Below are 16,466 nucleotides of genomic sequence, written 5' to 3'. Positions count from 1 at the left end.
TATATATATATATATATTCATGTATAAATTAAAATTGAAATATATAAACACTAATATATTGCACATACTATATATATAACTAGTGCAATATTGCGCAATATATCTTTAAATAAAGATTTCCATAATTGAAAAATATTATAATTTTATATAAGATCATTGAACTTTATTTTATGTAAATTAAAAGTAAAATATTGAATATTAAATAATAATGTAAAAAATTATTTTCATGAATAAAAAATTAAATATTGCGCAGTATATCTTTATTTCAATTAATTATTTACAATATTTCCAATTCGTAATTTAAAATAATGAATAAACGTCATGATAGAATTTAATTTTTTTCCCTTTATTTTTAATTAATTTTGTTATTCTTTGCAGGTGATCATGTTACAATTTGCTCTTTGCTTGATGTTAATTCTTCATGGAAAGGGTTCAATAGGGAAACCTTTGACTCCTGACGATGTTGAAGATTTACTTCCACCCGACCCACGCGACAAGAATGAAACGATAGCAGCCATTGTCCAGGATCCAGTTATCCAAGATGCCGTGCATCACACAGTTAGCAATGGATCCTTAAACGGATTGGTGATCAAGAAGCACGTTTTCATAATGCCGGCTACCAATCCCAATTTGGTTTGTAAACAAGGAATATACGTATTGCAATTTTAATTTTAACTTTTTTACACCAAAAGTTAAATTTTTGAAAGGATTAAATATAACGAGTAGACAAAATATTTACGTTGAAAATTAACGAATTTTAAAATTAATTATTTTGAAATATTTTAGCCTTCACGAGATTTCAACGAGAGATTTTAAATTGAAGTATGAAATAGCGACGTGCATTGAATGTTCTGGAATTTTATTATGTATAATCATAAATTATGTACATAAGATATGATTCTGATTTTAGTACAAGACAATTAATTAATTTTAAACAAATCAACTTTTTAATTTTTCTACTAATGTATAATTTGTATTATTTCAAATTTTTATTATATTGCGTCATTTTTACTACATTATCATAAGATACTTTCCAAACGTGAACATCTTCTGGTCGTTCCTACCGAGAACTTGCAAGATGTAAAAAAAAATATTACCGAGGCCAAGGAAGCAGAGGCTCAAACTCAAGAATCTTTGCCAGAAAATCAAGCATTCTTAGAGGACGATGAGAGTCAATACTTATCAGAGGTAAAAGGATAATAACTTAACGTAGACATTCCATATTTAGATAAATTCCATTATTTAGATAAATCTTCTATTTCTTTTTTTTTCATTCTTGTTAAAATATATATTTTTTCACGTTAAATATTAGCTCGATTATATTTAAAAATTCTGCAAATGTCCATCGTTAATTCATTTAAAATTATTTTACAATAATTAAGAATTTTATTACGGTTTGGAAAAAAAATTATTTTTCTTAAATATTTAATTCTATTAATTTTTACGATATATATATATTTATTTCGCTTTCCTCGATTTCCAGGGAAATGAAAACGATTCGAAAGAAAATAAAGATACGTCCTTCCCAGAGCCAAGCGCGGACCAATCATCGAACGAGAAACGCAAAAGCGAAACGGAATTCTTGAAAAACAAGCTTGCACGTGAGATCTCGTTACCGCAAGATTCTTCCTCGATGAAAGTGGCCGTCCCTATTGTCGCGGTCATTGATCCCTCGAACGCTGAAAAGGGCCAAGTGAAAAGTCCCATCGTGGCCGTTTTACCTCATCATGTTAAGAGCGACGAATTGAACAATCAAATTCAATTCCTAAAGGATAATAGCGAAAAGATTCAGGAAAAGGCTCAGGATTACGTCGATCAGAGCTCGTTAACGATTACTCCCAATTATTGGAAATTTTCAACGCCAACATCCGAGGTAAGATTTTTTTTAGAAAGTAAAGAAAGTAAAAAAACGTATGTAAATAATTGAATGAAAGAAGTAAAATAAAGAAAAATATCAGAATAATAACTAAGGCAATAATTAAAGAGAGAAAGGATAATTTTTTTTTCCATTTTCCATTTCAGATTATCGCTTCATCGCCAATATACGATCCAGTTTCACCTTACGCGGATCGAGGAGCTTCGAATCCAAGTTCAATCACAAATGAAATGTTTTTGACGCCATTAATCGTATCGCAGTGGGAAATGCTCGCGCCATCTGTAGAGGGCGATCGAACGGATTACACAGGAGAAACAGGTGACATGGATGTAGCTGAAGATATTATATTTAGACCTCTGTTCAGATACCGACAGGAAACGCAGCAGCGGTCTAAATACTATGACGAAAGCAATCGGCGATATAGTTACACACCGTATCGAAACTATGATAACTATTATCCGAGACGCTCTTTTTACAGACCTCAGTACAACGATTATTAACGACGTGGATTGAGAACGAGTGAGAATGACGGAAAGAGAAAAACTTGTGTTTGGAAAGCTGTTGAGAAAAAAAGAAGAAATTCTGGTGTAACACGTTTCATCGCATGATTGTATTATAATTCCGCTTGATAATATAATAAAATTTTGTTTCCATGTATGGGATTTATAATTACAGATTAAAAAAAAGAAAAAATTAATTGTATTTATTTCTCAAATATGAGTATATAAATAAAAAAGATTGGTGAAAAATGGAAACTATTAATAGAAATGTCATGAAACAGCTTAGGAACGTAGTAAATGATGACAAGGTCGTCAAGAAATGAAGGATTCAATGGCAGTATGATTATTTTCGAAATACACGCTATTAAATATTGTTTATTGTTTCGTTAAGGAGGAATTTAATTTAATCCTTATCCTCCATCCTCCATTAATCCATCACCATTAACGATCAATCCTTAAACGATATCATAAATCTATCTTAAGACATAAATTTCTGTCTAAAAATAGAATGAGCATCATTATTTGCTTCGAAAATTAATTGGAATTATATTAAAGATAAAAAAAATTAACATTAGTTGATGCTGACATTTGACTTAAAGAACTTACATATGCGTATATCATATCTTGTACACATTTTACATTATATATTTCTTAATAAAATAAGATTGATGTTATTTCAGAGAAATTTAAAATATGATAAGCAATAATTATAACGCAACATCATAATTCCAAGAATTTGTACGAATTATAAATAGTGTGAAAATTTAAGAGGAAAAGGAAAATATCTTGTAATCGATTTTCGTAATCAGGAATTCTTTGACTTAATTATATTAGGTTTGTAATAATTATATATTCAACGAATATTCGTAAACTAATTTTCTACGAATAAATCTCAATAGCTAAACTCATAAGTTTTTTTAATTAATGCAGTGCTAATGCGCGTTAGGTTGAATAGTTAGTCATATATTTCTTCTTAAAGTAATTATGGTAACAATGCATATGTATTCCCATAAATTTGAATTTATTTAATTAATCTTACTACTATATGCAAAATTTCTGAAGAATTATTTTCATTATATGTATGATATGTATTCATTACGTGAAATATTAAACAAAATATTATTCGTTTCCCTTGCATCTTTCATAAATAAAAAGGGAAAAATCAAGTTAGAGGTTCCACTCGTGGATATGATTGTGAGTAAACGTTTAACACGTATGAAACAATTTCTGACTGCATTGTGAAGAATGTTCGCGAAATTCTTCGTACTAATGTATAAAATAAATGGAGTTTCTTTAAAAAGAATTCTCAAGGTGTGAAATAAGGGTTTATTTTTGAAATTTGCAGAATAACAGAAGAAAAGGGTGATTTCCCTAGAATATGAATTATAAAAACATATTGGAAAAAGAAATGATATTTTGAAAATTGTAAAAATTCTCTTAATATTATAATGCAATTCTTTCATCAAAGATTTAACTGACACGTTTTATTATTAATATAGAACAGTCAGCAATGATGAAGAATCTAAAATTCTAATATTAATTACATCATTTATTTTTTATATATATTTCCAAAATCAGAAGAACTTTTCAGATAATTATTTTTACATTCTTAAATCTAAGTGAAATAAAAGAAGCCAAAGAATAAAAAGATAAGAAAAGAGGAATCAAAATAAATCGTAAAATTTGTACGATGATAAAAGAAACTTCGCATCACCATCATTGAAGAATGCGACAAGAATGTTATAGTCCAACAAAAAAAAAAGAAAAAATTACAAACGATACCGCTATCATATTACGCGGAATGAGAGGTCGAGCAAGAAAGGTCAAGACGAGAAAAAGTATTCAAGGTGTTCGAGCTTTCTCATCGTGTTTGGACGGATAAAAGAAACAAGACGATCCTCTTTGCGTTCCTTTTTTCCCCGAGGATCGGTCGTGAAGGTGACTCACTTCTAAAGTGGAAGCTTTGATTACTATACCTTCCTCTTTCTGCGGCCGTGTGGTGAGTTGTGCTAGCGGTTTAATCGAGTTCCTCGAGATTGCAAACCCGCCACGTACTATATAACCGATGCTCGGTCAATCGATCCTCTCAATCGTAATCTCTCTCTTCGTGTCGCCAACAACGGAAACCTTTTCTGTACTCAACCTTTTCGAAATATTGGGAGGAGAGACGTTGATCGTCGCGCTATGTGGCTTACGCTCGCGGTAAGGGAGAATCTTTCCATAATAATAACGTTGATGTATCATGTTCCTTGGCGATATAAAAATGTAACTTGTAGGAATACACATTGATTTGACAATTTAAATAATGAAGTATTTTTCTTTTTTGTTATAATAATGGAATAATAGCGATTTAATGATGATAAAATGATAATTATTTTTACAATTAAAAAAAGTTATAACTATAACTATCCCTAAAAATAATATTTTTAAAATTATTGATTTAATAAATTAATCTATATGAATTAAAATTTATTAAATTAAATATTAATTTTCTATAAAATTAGTCTTAAAGTTATTGTAATTAATACTTTTACACCCATAATTAAATCTTCTTTAAAATAAATTATATTTATCATTAAATAATTTCTTAGTAATATTATTCGAAAAGAAACAGTTAATATTGTTTTAACTACGATCTGAATGTATATTATATATATTTAAGAAAAATTATATCTATAAACTTCTTTATTACGAAACGTTAAAAATATAAGATTATGCAAATAATACGCAATAGGAAATGGTCAATCTCTTTCGATAACGATTATCTTAAAACCACGATACACATAATTTTCTTAAATATTTGATGAAAAGATTGTTTGCTAATTCTAATTTTTTTTCTTTTTTTTTTTTACAGATCCTTTGTCTGATAACAACCTTCGGTTTCAACGGTGCAGAAAAATCATTGAACTCGAATTCTTTCTTGAAACAATCCGATCCTATCCCATCGAGATTAAGAAATTTGGAAGACGTGCCGGCCAGACTTTCACGAATACTCGAAAAAAACAGTCGTACTAGGAGATTGCACATAGAGAATCAGCATGGATTCGATGGCAAAGTGGAAAAGATTAATATCAATTCCGAGGAGGATCTTCCTGGAATTCGGGCATACGGAATGCAGAAGAAAAAATTAATGAATAACGGTTACATCGAAAAATCGATACAGCGAGATATTACGAAAAATGTGGAGGATGGTTCCAGGGTTACTCGTTCGGTATGCGAAAATATTTTTGAAAATTTTATCATCAAGATAATTTAAGGAAATCTAAATGATCGAACATTTTTTTTTTTTTTTTTAATTTCGACAAAAAGGAAAAATAAAAATCTAACGATACTTGTTTAAAAATTAACCTCTTAAAAATAATCTCGAACAATCGAATATTCCCCAATGCAAGTCATAAATATTTATATGTTGCACCAATTCCATACGAAAAAATTTCAGATCGAAGCATACGGAAAAACGAAGGAGCGTCTCGAGATGAACGGTTCAATAGAGAGAGGGCAACCATCGGAAATCCATCAATCTCGAAGAAAGCCGAGATCGATCGAAACAGAGACGAAACAAGATGGCGTTAAGGATGATGATCTGGAAGATCTGGAGGGTCAAGACGCCAAAGTGTTCAGACCGTTGTTCGTGTACAGGCAGCAGGTGGCCAGAAGGAAGCATCGGGCAAAAAATCAGGTTTATGGTTTTCCGGCTGGTGTGAAAATCCCTTGCGAAAAATGGGCGCCAATTTTCTGACCGCCCTTTCCCCGCTCGACTCTTATCGTTCGCTTCGTTTTCTCGTCGGTTGCAAAATCGCGATAAAAAAAAAAAACGGTTTGAAACGAAAGAAGATACGTGGAAACGAGGAATCGAATGAGAAAGTGTTTGCACGTACAGCCAAGTCCTTGAAGTCGACTAATTATCATAATAATTAACCGATTGAGTCAGCGTCACTTTGTGCCATAAAAGAAGAAAGCGAGTTGTTGAGGATTGGAGGAGGATTGGCGGTTGAGGTTAAGTGGCTGCAGTACGTACAGTGATCGAAAGCGCGATAAGTGGACGATGAAGGCAAGCAGAGAATTTTATCGTTTTTGAAAATACCAAATAGTATTATAATTAGTGTATAATGGTAGAATATATTACAATAGGGTGCATGCGCTTTGTATAATTAAATAATTATCTTTGTGATCTTAAACGAATTAAATTAAACTAAGATATTTTGTATCTTACGCATGAAAAAAAATGTCCTTCTTTCTTATTATCTTTCTTCTATTTTATATTTTCTACATTCGTTTCTGAGATCATAAGATTTATATCGAGAGATATTTTATACTTCTCTTATAAAGAGAATACGCGATGATATATGATGTATAGCTTTGTAAAGCTTTGAATGTTACAATTTAATTTTGTATGAAAAAAAAAAAAAAAACCAGTTTTTAAAGAATTATTTTTTCACCGTATAGAATAGAAATTAAATGAAAACATCTGATGGTAAACAATTTTCTTATTCATCCAATTTTATAATGTCCAATTTGTCTAATTTGACAAATTTAGAATGAGATGGACCGATCAGAAATCTTCCCATATTGATTGCATTTTACCAAAAAACAGTTGCCTTTTAAGAAATTTTTTTTACACTTAATTTACCTGAATATCATGTTTACCATGCATGGTACAAGAAAAACATCTATTACACTATTAACCAATAAATGTCAAATAGACAATAAAAACGGCAACGAAGTAATCGAAGTGAGAAAAGAAGATAAAAAGAAAGAAAATATAGAGAATAGGTACGTTTAATAATTGTAAATGTACATTTTTGTAGAATTGATATAAATATAAATACCAAACAAATCTGATAACAGCGATGATAATATATATATATATATTATTTTACAGACAAAACTCTAGCAAAAAGTCGCCAATTTTTTATTCGTTATCGTTGATCGTGTTGCATGCTCTGGACGCAATACTTTTAATCATTCTTTTACCATTCATAATCTGGCAATGGATTTCTGCTAACGATCGTTTAAAGATCGTTCTAAAAGCCGTTGTAGAAGTACACTTTCGTTTAATCTTCAATTTTCCAAACTTGAGATCTTCTAATTAATTATAAATATATATTATATATTCCTTAGATTCATTAAGATTCAAGGGAACGAATTATTAAAATTTTCCTATATATATTTAGGTTACTTTAGAATTAATTATGTGGGTGATTTTCGCTGGAGTATCAGTTCTTATGACTATGACATTCGTTATGGAAGATCTTTATTACGGAAAAAACGAGCAGGAGAAATTGACAAACCAATTGAACACAATGCAAAACGAAACAACGTTGATCGTGAATGAAACGCCAAATTTGTTAAAAGAACAAGATAAAGTCAAAACTGTTGAGAATTGAGATCGATCAATTTTACTTTTTATTCCTTTGTTCTATTATTTTTTATTATTTATTTTATTGGTTTTTAAATGAAGTTTTCTGTATCTAACTTTTTGTATCTTTTTAGAAAAATACAATTCTTTATTCATAAATATCGTAGTTTTGTTCAGTGCGATTTATATATAAATAGAAAAAAATATTATTAATTTGATAAATTGAATAAAAATATTTTATTTTCCGAATAGAACATACATATATTAACCTATTAATTTATTGGTATTATAATTGATACATATTTGAATATAATATAATACATATATATTATAATAGTATTAGATATATCAATTAAAAAAAAAAAAAAATTTATGTTTATATAAATAATTTTTAATATCCTTCAAATATGAAATTATAAGTCTTTTCTCTCTCTCTCTCTCTCTTTTTTTAAATAAACAATAGGATAAAATAAACATCTCTCTATCTTTAATATCAAGAGAAAGTTCGTGAACAAAGTTAGATTTACTTTTGTATGACGAAATCCAAAAAATATATCTTCAACAGAGATTGGATTAATCGCCTAAAGACAAAATATATTATACCTTTAAAATTTTTGAACAGGAAATTCCTCATTGGACACTGGCAAAGATTCTTCTTCTTTTTCAAAAAGCGATGGCTTCATTGACGATAATTTTTCATCTGTATTTTCATGAATCATCGGGATTTCTATATTTTCACGTAACCAAGGTTCATCGAATGATTGTTGTTGAAAATCAGAATGTGAGATATTTTTGTCATTCGTGTCCGATAATAACGAACCCAAGACTTCTTCAGTGATAAATTTGATGATGGGCAAATTCAATAAATCAAGAACGTCGCTCTTTTGAACCCGAGCGGTTAATGCGTCGATTTGAGTGGATAACATACGCAAAATGGCAAGTTGGATAGCTTTGATTGCCTCGAATTTGGATAATCCGATCTCAAACGTGGTATCTATAAGTTTGTTATCCACGAGCCTTGATATACTTCTTTTGTGTATAGCTTTGTTTTTAATCACAGGAGACGATTTTAAATGTTTCTCGCCGACATGATCGTTGGGTCGTGCCAGAGTGTATGTGCCTGACAATGCCATCGTGAGAAAGACCTGAAAAAATTTAAAGCAAAAATATTAAAGAAATTATTGATATATGTATATATAACTGTATTTTGGATGATAAAATAATCGTGAAAATTAATATTTTCTTTGAAATATGGTAACTATTAAAATTATATATTTCTTTTCAAATCATTTAATAATTAATGCTTTGGATATAATTTATTATTAATATTTTTAAACAACAATTATAATTTGCATTTTCTCTTTATTCTTCCTTCCTTCTTTTGAATTTCTATAATTTAATTAAAAAAATTAATTAATTAAAAAAATATTTGCTACAAAGAAAAGTACGAATTGAAACTTACGAAAAGAACGAATGCACTTGATATTTGCATGATGTATATATCCACGAATATAACTTAAATGACTTCTGGAATGGAACTTGACTCTTTATATATATATGGTCAGTTAATGGCCCATTATTAAGAACCATTATTAAGAACCAACATTAGTTTTGTCTTTTGGATATTTTTGATACATTAAATATGAACTTTCACCTTGATTGCAATATCCATTATGTGATTTAAAAGTTCATTGAATTCATGATTATCTTTTTAATGTCTATTTTATTTATATAGATATTAGATCACTAAATATTTAAACATTAATTAAAATATGTATGCAATATGAATTAAGGATTTAATTAATAATTGTTAAAAATTTAACAGCTTAAGGAAATATAATAATAAAAAGAATAAAATATAAATAGAAGATAATAAAAGATAAATAAAAAGAAATTATGCGTTTTTTAAAAAATAATTTTCTATTTTCGTGTCGCAAATGATATACATGTATATATAATATATTATAGAAAAGGCTAAGTAACAAGAATAATAGAAAATAAAAAAAGGATAAAGTTAAGATTTAAAAAATTATGAAATCAACATTATTTTTAGAATAAAATATAAATAGACATAGAATAGACAACATAATAGACAAGGAAAATAAATAGTAAAAAAAGAATAAGATAGTATAAGAATTGATTGCGCCATCTCTTGAATATTCTTAGAAGTATATCTTTAGTATTTAATCAAGAGATGGCGTTAATAATTAATTCTTACCCTATTTTTATCTTTCATTTTTTGTTTTTTATTTATCTATTTCATTTGTGGCATTTATGGCTCTGAAGATGGCGTTAATTTCAATATTTTATAGCAATTATTTGAGAAAGGAATAATAAAGGACTGATATCACTTGTATAGAGAAATATTTTTTCTCAGAATATAATGAATGTAGGACATGCATCATATTTGAATTTTTTTTTTATTCTTTTTGATATTCTTTTTGTCTTAAATTTATTAACATAATTATATATAATATGTACATTATATCTAGAGAATTATTAGTGAGTATGAAACTTAACTGAGTATGAAATTTAGAAAATTATTTGTATTAAAACTAGGGACTTTTGTGACTAAAGCATTGTATAATGAGAATGTTACAATTTTTACTATCCTTCTTTCATTATTTATTCTCCTTGTTTAAATTATTAATTTATTAAAAATTTAATAAAGTTTATTGAATTTAATTATTACATATATGTATATATGTATGTGTGTGTGTATTTCTGAGAAGATAAATTTATATTATATTGATAAATATAATAAATTATATTCGTAATATATACGTATATTTGTTAAATAAAATATAAATAAGATTATATTATATATATAAAAGAGAATATTTTAAAATGTGTAAATGTATTTTAATAATTTTTTACATGATGTCACTATTAAATTCAAAATTCAAATTTACTAGTAAATTTTAATAGAGGTCGCTTTGATAAAAAAGTAACATATACTACTTCCTATCTGAAATAACGTAGCTTGATAGCTTTAAAGTGTGTCATGATAATTCGTTATTAGAAGATGAATTGTCTATGCTAGTGTACTTATAATGAATATTGTGTGATATATTATTGATTATAAATTCAAGAAATTCGTGTAGACTGACCAGAGTCCACGAATTTCTGACATACTTTTTATAAGTATGTTTTCTCGATGTTCAATATAGTAATTTGCGTATAGTTCTGTAATGATAGAGAAGGAAAAGAGAAAAAAAGAAAAGGAAAGGAAAGGAAGAGTAAAAAAAAAAAAAGTGCATTTTGTTTAGAGCCTATTAGTGAACTCATTAGAAGTTCTTTCTAACAGGCTCATGTATTAGACATTGTGATAGTGAGAGATGATTAGTGAGAATTATTTTGAGAATTGTATTTGGTGTGCATCCCTCTAGTGGCGAATATAGGAGGATCACCACACATTAATACGCGACCGCACCCGTCTCTATGTGTGGTGATTCATAGATATAATATTTATCGAATTTTACGCCAAAACTAAATGCAAAATGACAGAGGTTCACAATTTAGGTGTTGATGCCATTAGTTGTCATGCTTGGAATAAAGATAGAAAAGGTTTGACTTTCATTTCATGCAACACAAATCCTTTGCCAATAAATGAACAGTCTTGATATGTTTTTACAGAGGTGGCAATCTGTCCAAATAATAATGAAATTCAAGTTTACAAACGAACGTCGAGCGGTTGGAAATTGTTACAAAACTTGCAAGAACATGATATGCATGTCATGGGTATTGATTGGGCACCAAATACCAATCGAATAGTAACATGTTCTGCGGATAAAAATGCATATGTTTGGACACAAGAAGGAGATGGAAAATGGAATCCAGCATGGGTTCTTTTAAGAATAAATCGAGCAGCAACTTGTGTAAAATGGTCTCCATTAGGTATAATATTAATTAATTATCAAATTATATTTGAATAAGTGTAAAATTCATTTTCTTTTTTATAGAAAATAAATTTGCTGTTGGATCTGGAGGTAGAGTAATAGCTGTTTGTTATTTTGTATCTGAAAATAATTGGTGGCAGTGCAAGCATATAAAACGCCCATTGAGATCCACCGTAACTACAGTTGATTGGCATCCAGACAATAAAGTTCTAGTTGCTGGGTCCACTGATTATAAAGTTCGTATATTTAGTGCATTCATTAGTGATATGGAAGATGCACCTGGTAATGGTCCTTGGGGTCATAGCAATACTTTAGGAACATTACTCGCTGAATTCCAAAATACTCCTAATGGAGGTAAAGAAAAATATCTTTTTATTAACAACATTAGTAAAAATCTTTTTATTATGTTTGTTAATCATTTTTCTTTGCATTTAGGAGGTTGGATACACTCTGTTGCATTTAGTCCTTGTGGTAATAAAATTTGTTGGGTAGCACACAATTCATCGATTTGCATTGCAGATGCTACTAAAGGAAATGCAGTTATACGATTGTATACAGAGCATTTACCATTTTTAAGTTGTGTATGGATGGGGTCCAATTCCATTGTTGCTGTGGTACTTATTTATATTTTTTACATTTAATAAATAATAATTTGATAATTTTTATTACATATTTCAATAAACATTAAATATAATTTAATTGGGACTTTTTTAGGGACATAGTTGTATGCCTATGTTATATTCCATAGACGACCATGGTCAACTATATTTTGTATCAAAACTAGATAATACACAAAAAAAAGAAGCTGCCGGTTTGTCTGCCATGCGTAAATTTCAATCGTTAGATCGCCAAGCGAGAACTGATACGAATGACAATGCCTTGGATAGTATTCATCAAAATACAATTAATTGTGTACGCAAAGTATCAGATAACGAATTTAGCACGAGTGGTTTAGACGGTCAATTGGTAGTTTGGGATCTTAAGGTAAATCTCAATATTTAATTTATAACTTCTTTTTTCCTCTTATAAACGATAAAAACATATCGTCAAATTAATCTGATTGTTTAATTTAGCTTCTGGAAAATTCCATTGCTGGTCTCAAGATATCATAGATAAAAATCTTTTTTTTATATCGAAGGAAGACGGAATCAAAGGAAGATATTACATCCGAAGAAAAGATGTATAAATGTTAAATCTGAAACAAAAAGAAAGAAATATACAATTTCTCATTAATAATATAATTATATCAATTATTCCTACATAAAATACATTATATTTTTAGCTAAATACATGTTGACACGTGTATAAGTTGAATTAATATAATTCCTTTGCCTCGCATCCATAATTCTATCAATTTAAATCGTATCGAATCGTACAATTCGTTGTATCCCTCTATCCTTTCCTTATCTCGCACGATACGCATTATTACCATTGACGCAATGCTTGTTTCCATTCGATGAATGGTTTACATAGTTTCAGACAATACGATAAGTACATCGGTTCACCGTTTGTCAGGCGTAAAAAGTTGGTTCGCGCCTGGAAACCACACAGTCTCGTGCAGCTCGAGTGGGGGGCAGCCGGACAAGTTCAGCGCTAATATCGATTCAGTCTCGCACAAACCACCCCCATGTACCGTGCCCGTTGCAGCAGCTCCACCTTTTAACTTTGTTTTCCGTTCGGTGTCATGACTGACACATAAACAGAGATAGAAAGAAAGAGAAGCATCGCGGTAAAAAAAATCGTGTGCATCATGCACACCGTTCCCCACGAACAGAACGGACACAGTGACGCGTTCTATTCTTTCAACGAGTACTGGGAAGATATATTAGACACGAACGAGATCATCGTCAATAGAAACGTCTCTGCCAATAATACTTATCGATTCAGTAACTAGTCTTGAAGAGACATTCCATTGTTCGCACAGTTTACAGTGAGGTGATCAAGTTTATTCATAAATTCAATTCGTAACCAACGGACGACGCAAATTATTTTGTTCATTTTACACAAAGAATATTTTTGAACGTGTATTTGTATCTTATCTCGCGACATTATCTCCGTCATTACGCTTTTTTCTTCCATTTCAGTTTTTTTATCCTAGACGTTCACGTCTTTTTCCTATTCTGGTATATACATTTCTCGAACGATTCGCGCGATTGTCACACGGATTGTCGATTAAAATAGATCCTTCCAGTAAAACGTTCCATCATCGATTCGCCGCGTGCGATAAAGGGTTGCGTTCGTTTTTCTCATCACGCGTGTTAAACGATAAAATCTATAAATTTAAGAAGACTGTTCAGAGTTATGATCGAACGTTTTTCATGGGATTACCGATCGAGCCCATGCACTTGAAGATCTCGCAATTGTCGTGTATACAGGTGACTTGCGAACGCAAGTGGACGAAACAAGCATAAAAAGCGGAAAGGTGGTGAAAGAATTGGTGTAAACCCGAAAGATTGAGTTTTGTCCGCGTGTTGTTCGTCGAATATGAAACGCTTCAATCACCACCACACGCATCTCTATTCGTCTTGACTACAAATTGTGGCTGAGCAAAGAAAGTGCATCCTCGCTTCTTGAGAAATGTCTTCAATATCAGCGCAGGGGGTCGTCGAAAGAGCCAGCGCCGAGTTAACCAAGAGAATTAACGGTCTGGGGTTGAGAGCATCTAAACATCATGGTTAGTAAATTCCTAATTAATATCATTTGTTTCTTTGTAACTCGAACATAATATAAAGATCCTATCTTATGTATTTAAAGAAAATGAATTAAATTAAAAGAGTCGTTTCGATTTTTAAAATTTGTTAAAATATATTTTCATTATTTATTTATTTTTTTGTATTTTAGATAAGATTAAATATAAAAAAAAAATAAAGAAAAATAAAATCAAAGAATATATTAATTACTATATGTTCAATTCTCAATATTTCATCAAACTTTAAAACCAATAAGAATTTAATAAATAATTCTTTAATTATTTCCCCTTATCTCATCTCTGCAATTCATTTCATCCTTTGAGCAAATAATCTTCTTTACTTATGAATAATTTAAGATTGACAATTTTAATTGATAATAATTTGGAATCTTCAAAAATAATTTATAATTATCGAACTGTTTCAATTCAATTTTAATGTTTAACACAAAAATCACACGTTAATCAATTGTTTTTCCTCTTCCTCGTTGCCTATTTATATTGAAATTTCAAACGACCATCGAAATAAGAAAAGATAATTCACAATTTTGCCTAAGTCGTTATTACATAATCGAGATGAAGAATTGATTTCTGTTAAACCGCAACCTCGAGCCGCTCCTTTAACCCGCGTTTCTTAATTCTCCACTATGCAATATCAGCCGAACTTCGCTTTCTCTGTATTGTCCTTCGGATTCTTATCCGAAATGCTCGTTTAAAACCATTATGTACCTTTAGACGCAATCTGAACTGCAATGGAATCGATAGCATTCGTTCTCATGCACATGGAAATGTAGAAACCAAACTGACCATCTCGTAATATTTCATCTTCGTAATGAATTTTTTGTTCGATTTGAAAAATTTTCCCGGAAAAATTCCGTGTACAATTCGGTTTTAATCCTTTGCTCGAGTTTGTCCATTTTCTTAATAAACATAATTTTAAACCTTATTCAAAGTTAAATTAATTAAACACTCTTCTTGATCAAATCAATTTTATCAAAAAAATTTCTTGAATCATTATAAATTACAAGATAAGCAAAAATAAAAATATTAATATAAAATCTCTTGTAAAACAATTATATATAAAAACAAACACTTACAAATAAATTTTATAAATTTTAGAATTATACTCGAGTTAAAATATTAAAAATAAATAATATTTCACAATATACAAATTGTTAATTGCCAATTTATTAATATTAATTTGTGATAAGAAATAAATGTCCTGAAATCCATCATGATTACTCTTAATCAATTTTATGATAAAAAAAATATACTTGTTATATAAAAAGTTCCAAATTATAATCCAAAATTGCAATCGTAGATTATCCAATGAGTGAAACATTGTTATATTTCAATCATTTTCAACGTAGCATGAATTTATTTTTATTTTAACCACTGTTAATTACTGTGAATAATATTGTATCAATCTATTACGATTCACGGATCAGAAATATCGATATATCGATAATTTGTCGCATCTGATGAAAAGTCGAGTTTCGAGTATTTGAATTGAGAAACAAAAGAATCACGTTTCGATGAAGAAAAAACTGTGACGTAGATAGATTTATTTTAACGCTTGCAATCACCATACCATGATTCCTGTTAATCTCATACGATTAATAAAGTCGCCCAGGATTGGTCAAAATTTTCCTCTGGGATGATTAATCGTTCGTGCTCATGCCTCGAACGACCGACAATCATAGTTCGTCAAAACGTAGAGCTGAAAATAATCTATTTTTACTCTCGTTTTCACGTTGATTTTTCAATGTTGCTAGAAAATAAATTGCAGTTAAATAAAAAACAAAACGTAGCGTTGAATTAATTTTCTTCATTCCCTTCAAGAAATTATCAACAAAATTGTTGAAAATTATTTTTTTACATATTATTTATTCGTCTTATCTAAATTTAAAAACAGGTTGTTCGAAGAACTGATCAATACAGACGATTGACGAAATTTGAAATGTCGTAGCGTTTAAAAAGTCATTGTTACAGTACGATGAATTCGGCTCGAATCACAATTTCGAGAGCCAATTATCGAACATCAATAGAATAATTGTTACTTCAACAACAAAAGTAAGAAACGTATCCGTGGAATAATATATTTTGAAATATATTTCTAGCTTTGAATAAATAATTCCCCAACCGA

At 29.5% G+C, this 16,466-nt stretch overlaps 6 protein-coding genes across 6 annotated transcripts in view; 5 read left to right on the top strand and 1 right to left on the bottom strand.

Moving 5' to 3' along the window:
- Nucleotides 1-360: 360 nt before the first annotated feature.
- On the top strand, nt 361-2,449 carry LOC102675954 (the record flags this gene model as incomplete). Its single annotated transcript, XM_031510323.1, has 4 exons — nt 361-633; nt 1,027-1,188; nt 1,484-1,873; nt 2,023-2,449. Coding segments are annotated over 4 exons (1,179 nt in total), but the record flags the coding sequence as incomplete, so codon positions are not given.
- Nucleotides 2,450-4,293: 1,844 nt separating this feature from the next.
- Nucleotides 4,294-6,182, top strand: LOC102678503. The gene is made up of 3 exons (XM_006615370.2): nt 4,294-4,578; nt 5,231-5,587; nt 5,816-6,182. The coding sequence occupies exons 1-3, from the start codon at nt 4,561-4,563 to the stop codon at nt 6,113-6,115; spliced, it is 675 nt and encodes a 224-aa protein (XP_006615433.1). The 5' UTR covers nt 4,294-4,560; the 3' UTR covers nt 6,116-6,182.
- A 404-nt stretch (nt 6,183-6,586) lies between these two features.
- Nucleotides 6,587-7,894, top strand: LOC102678352. The gene is made up of 3 exons (XM_006615369.2): nt 6,587-7,149; nt 7,259-7,418; nt 7,551-7,894. The coding sequence occupies exons 1-3, from the start codon at nt 7,016-7,018 to the stop codon at nt 7,761-7,763; spliced, it is 507 nt and encodes a 168-aa protein (XP_006615432.2). The 5' UTR covers nt 6,587-7,015; the 3' UTR covers nt 7,764-7,894.
- Nucleotides 7,895-8,160: 266 nt separating this feature from the next.
- Nucleotides 8,161-9,288, bottom strand: LOC102678209. The gene is made up of 2 exons (XM_006615368.2): nt 9,198-9,288; nt 8,161-8,880 (listed from the first exon to the last, which is right to left on the bottom strand). Exons 1-2 carry the CDS (start codon nt 9,225-9,227, stop codon nt 8,341-8,343), a joined length of 570 nt encoding a protein of 189 aa, XP_006615431.1. The 5' UTR covers nt 9,228-9,288; the 3' UTR covers nt 8,161-8,340.
- Nucleotides 9,289-10,689: 1,401 nt separating this feature from the next.
- Nucleotides 10,690-12,835, top strand: LOC102676183 (actin-related protein 2/3 complex subunit 1A-A). The gene is made up of 6 exons (XM_006615354.2): nt 10,690-11,302; nt 11,372-11,632; nt 11,698-11,988; nt 12,070-12,248; nt 12,349-12,618; nt 12,708-12,835. Exons 1-6 carry the CDS (start codon nt 11,236-11,238, stop codon nt 12,744-12,746), a joined length of 1,107 nt encoding a protein of 368 aa, XP_006615417.1. The 5' UTR covers nt 10,690-11,235; the 3' UTR covers nt 12,747-12,835.
- A 123-nt stretch (nt 12,836-12,958) lies between these two features.
- LOC102676419 (F-box/LRR-repeat protein 16) overlaps nt 12,959-16,466 on the top strand; it is a 10,138-nt gene continuing 6,630 nt past the window's right edge. Inside the window, exon 1 of the mRNA XM_006615355.2 lies at nt 12,959-14,308. Coding sequence (XP_006615418.1) covers nt 14,212-14,308 — 97 coding nt within the window. The 5' untranslated portion in view covers nt 12,959-14,211. The remainder of the gene's footprint in view (nt 14,309-16,466) is intronic.

The sequence above is a fragment of the Apis dorsata genome, unplaced genomic scaffold, assembly GCF_000469605.1.
Source record: "Apis dorsata unplaced genomic scaffold, Apis dorsata 1.3 scaffold_221, whole genome shotgun sequence".
NCBI classification, from domain to species: Eukaryota; Metazoa; Arthropoda; class Insecta; order Hymenoptera; family Apidae; genus Apis; species Apis dorsata.
Note: the sequence above shows the minus strand (reverse complement) of the source record. Positions and strands in the feature narration are given on the sequence as shown.

Coding starts and splice junctions, on each gene's coding strand:
- LOC102678352 (XM_006615369.2), top strand. CDS start 7,016: ATGTTTACCATGCATGGTACAAGAAAAACATCTATTACACTATTAACC. Junction 7,150..7,258: donor AAAGAAAATATAGAGAATAG/GTACGTTTAATA, acceptor ATTATTTTACAG/ACAAAACTCTAGCAAAAAGT. Junction 7,419..7,550: donor TTCTAAAAGCCGTTGTAGAA/GTACACTTTCGT, acceptor ATATATATTTAG/GTTACTTTAGAATTAATTAT.
- LOC102678503 (XM_006615370.2), top strand. Junction 5,588..5,815: donor GTTCCAGGGTTACTCGTTCG/GTATGCGAAAAT, acceptor AAAAAATTTCAG/ATCGAAGCATACGGAAAAAC.
- LOC102678209 (XM_006615368.2), bottom strand. CDS start 9,227: ATGCAAATATCAAGTGCATTCGTTCTTTTC. Junction 8,881..9,197: donor CAAGTGCATTCGTTCTTTTC/GTAAGTTTCAAT, acceptor AAATTTTTTCAG/GTCTTTCTCACGATGGCATT.
- LOC102676183 (XM_006615354.2), top strand. CDS start 11,236: ATGACAGAGGTTCACAATTTAGGTGTTGATGCCATTAGTTGTCATGCT. Junction 11,633..11,697: donor TGTAAAATGGTCTCCATTAG/GTATAATATTAA, acceptor TCTTTTTTATAG/AAAATAAATTTGCTGTTGGA. Junction 12,619..12,707: donor TGGTAGTTTGGGATCTTAAG/GTAAATCTCAAT, acceptor TGTTTAATTTAG/CTTCTGGAAAATTCCATTGC.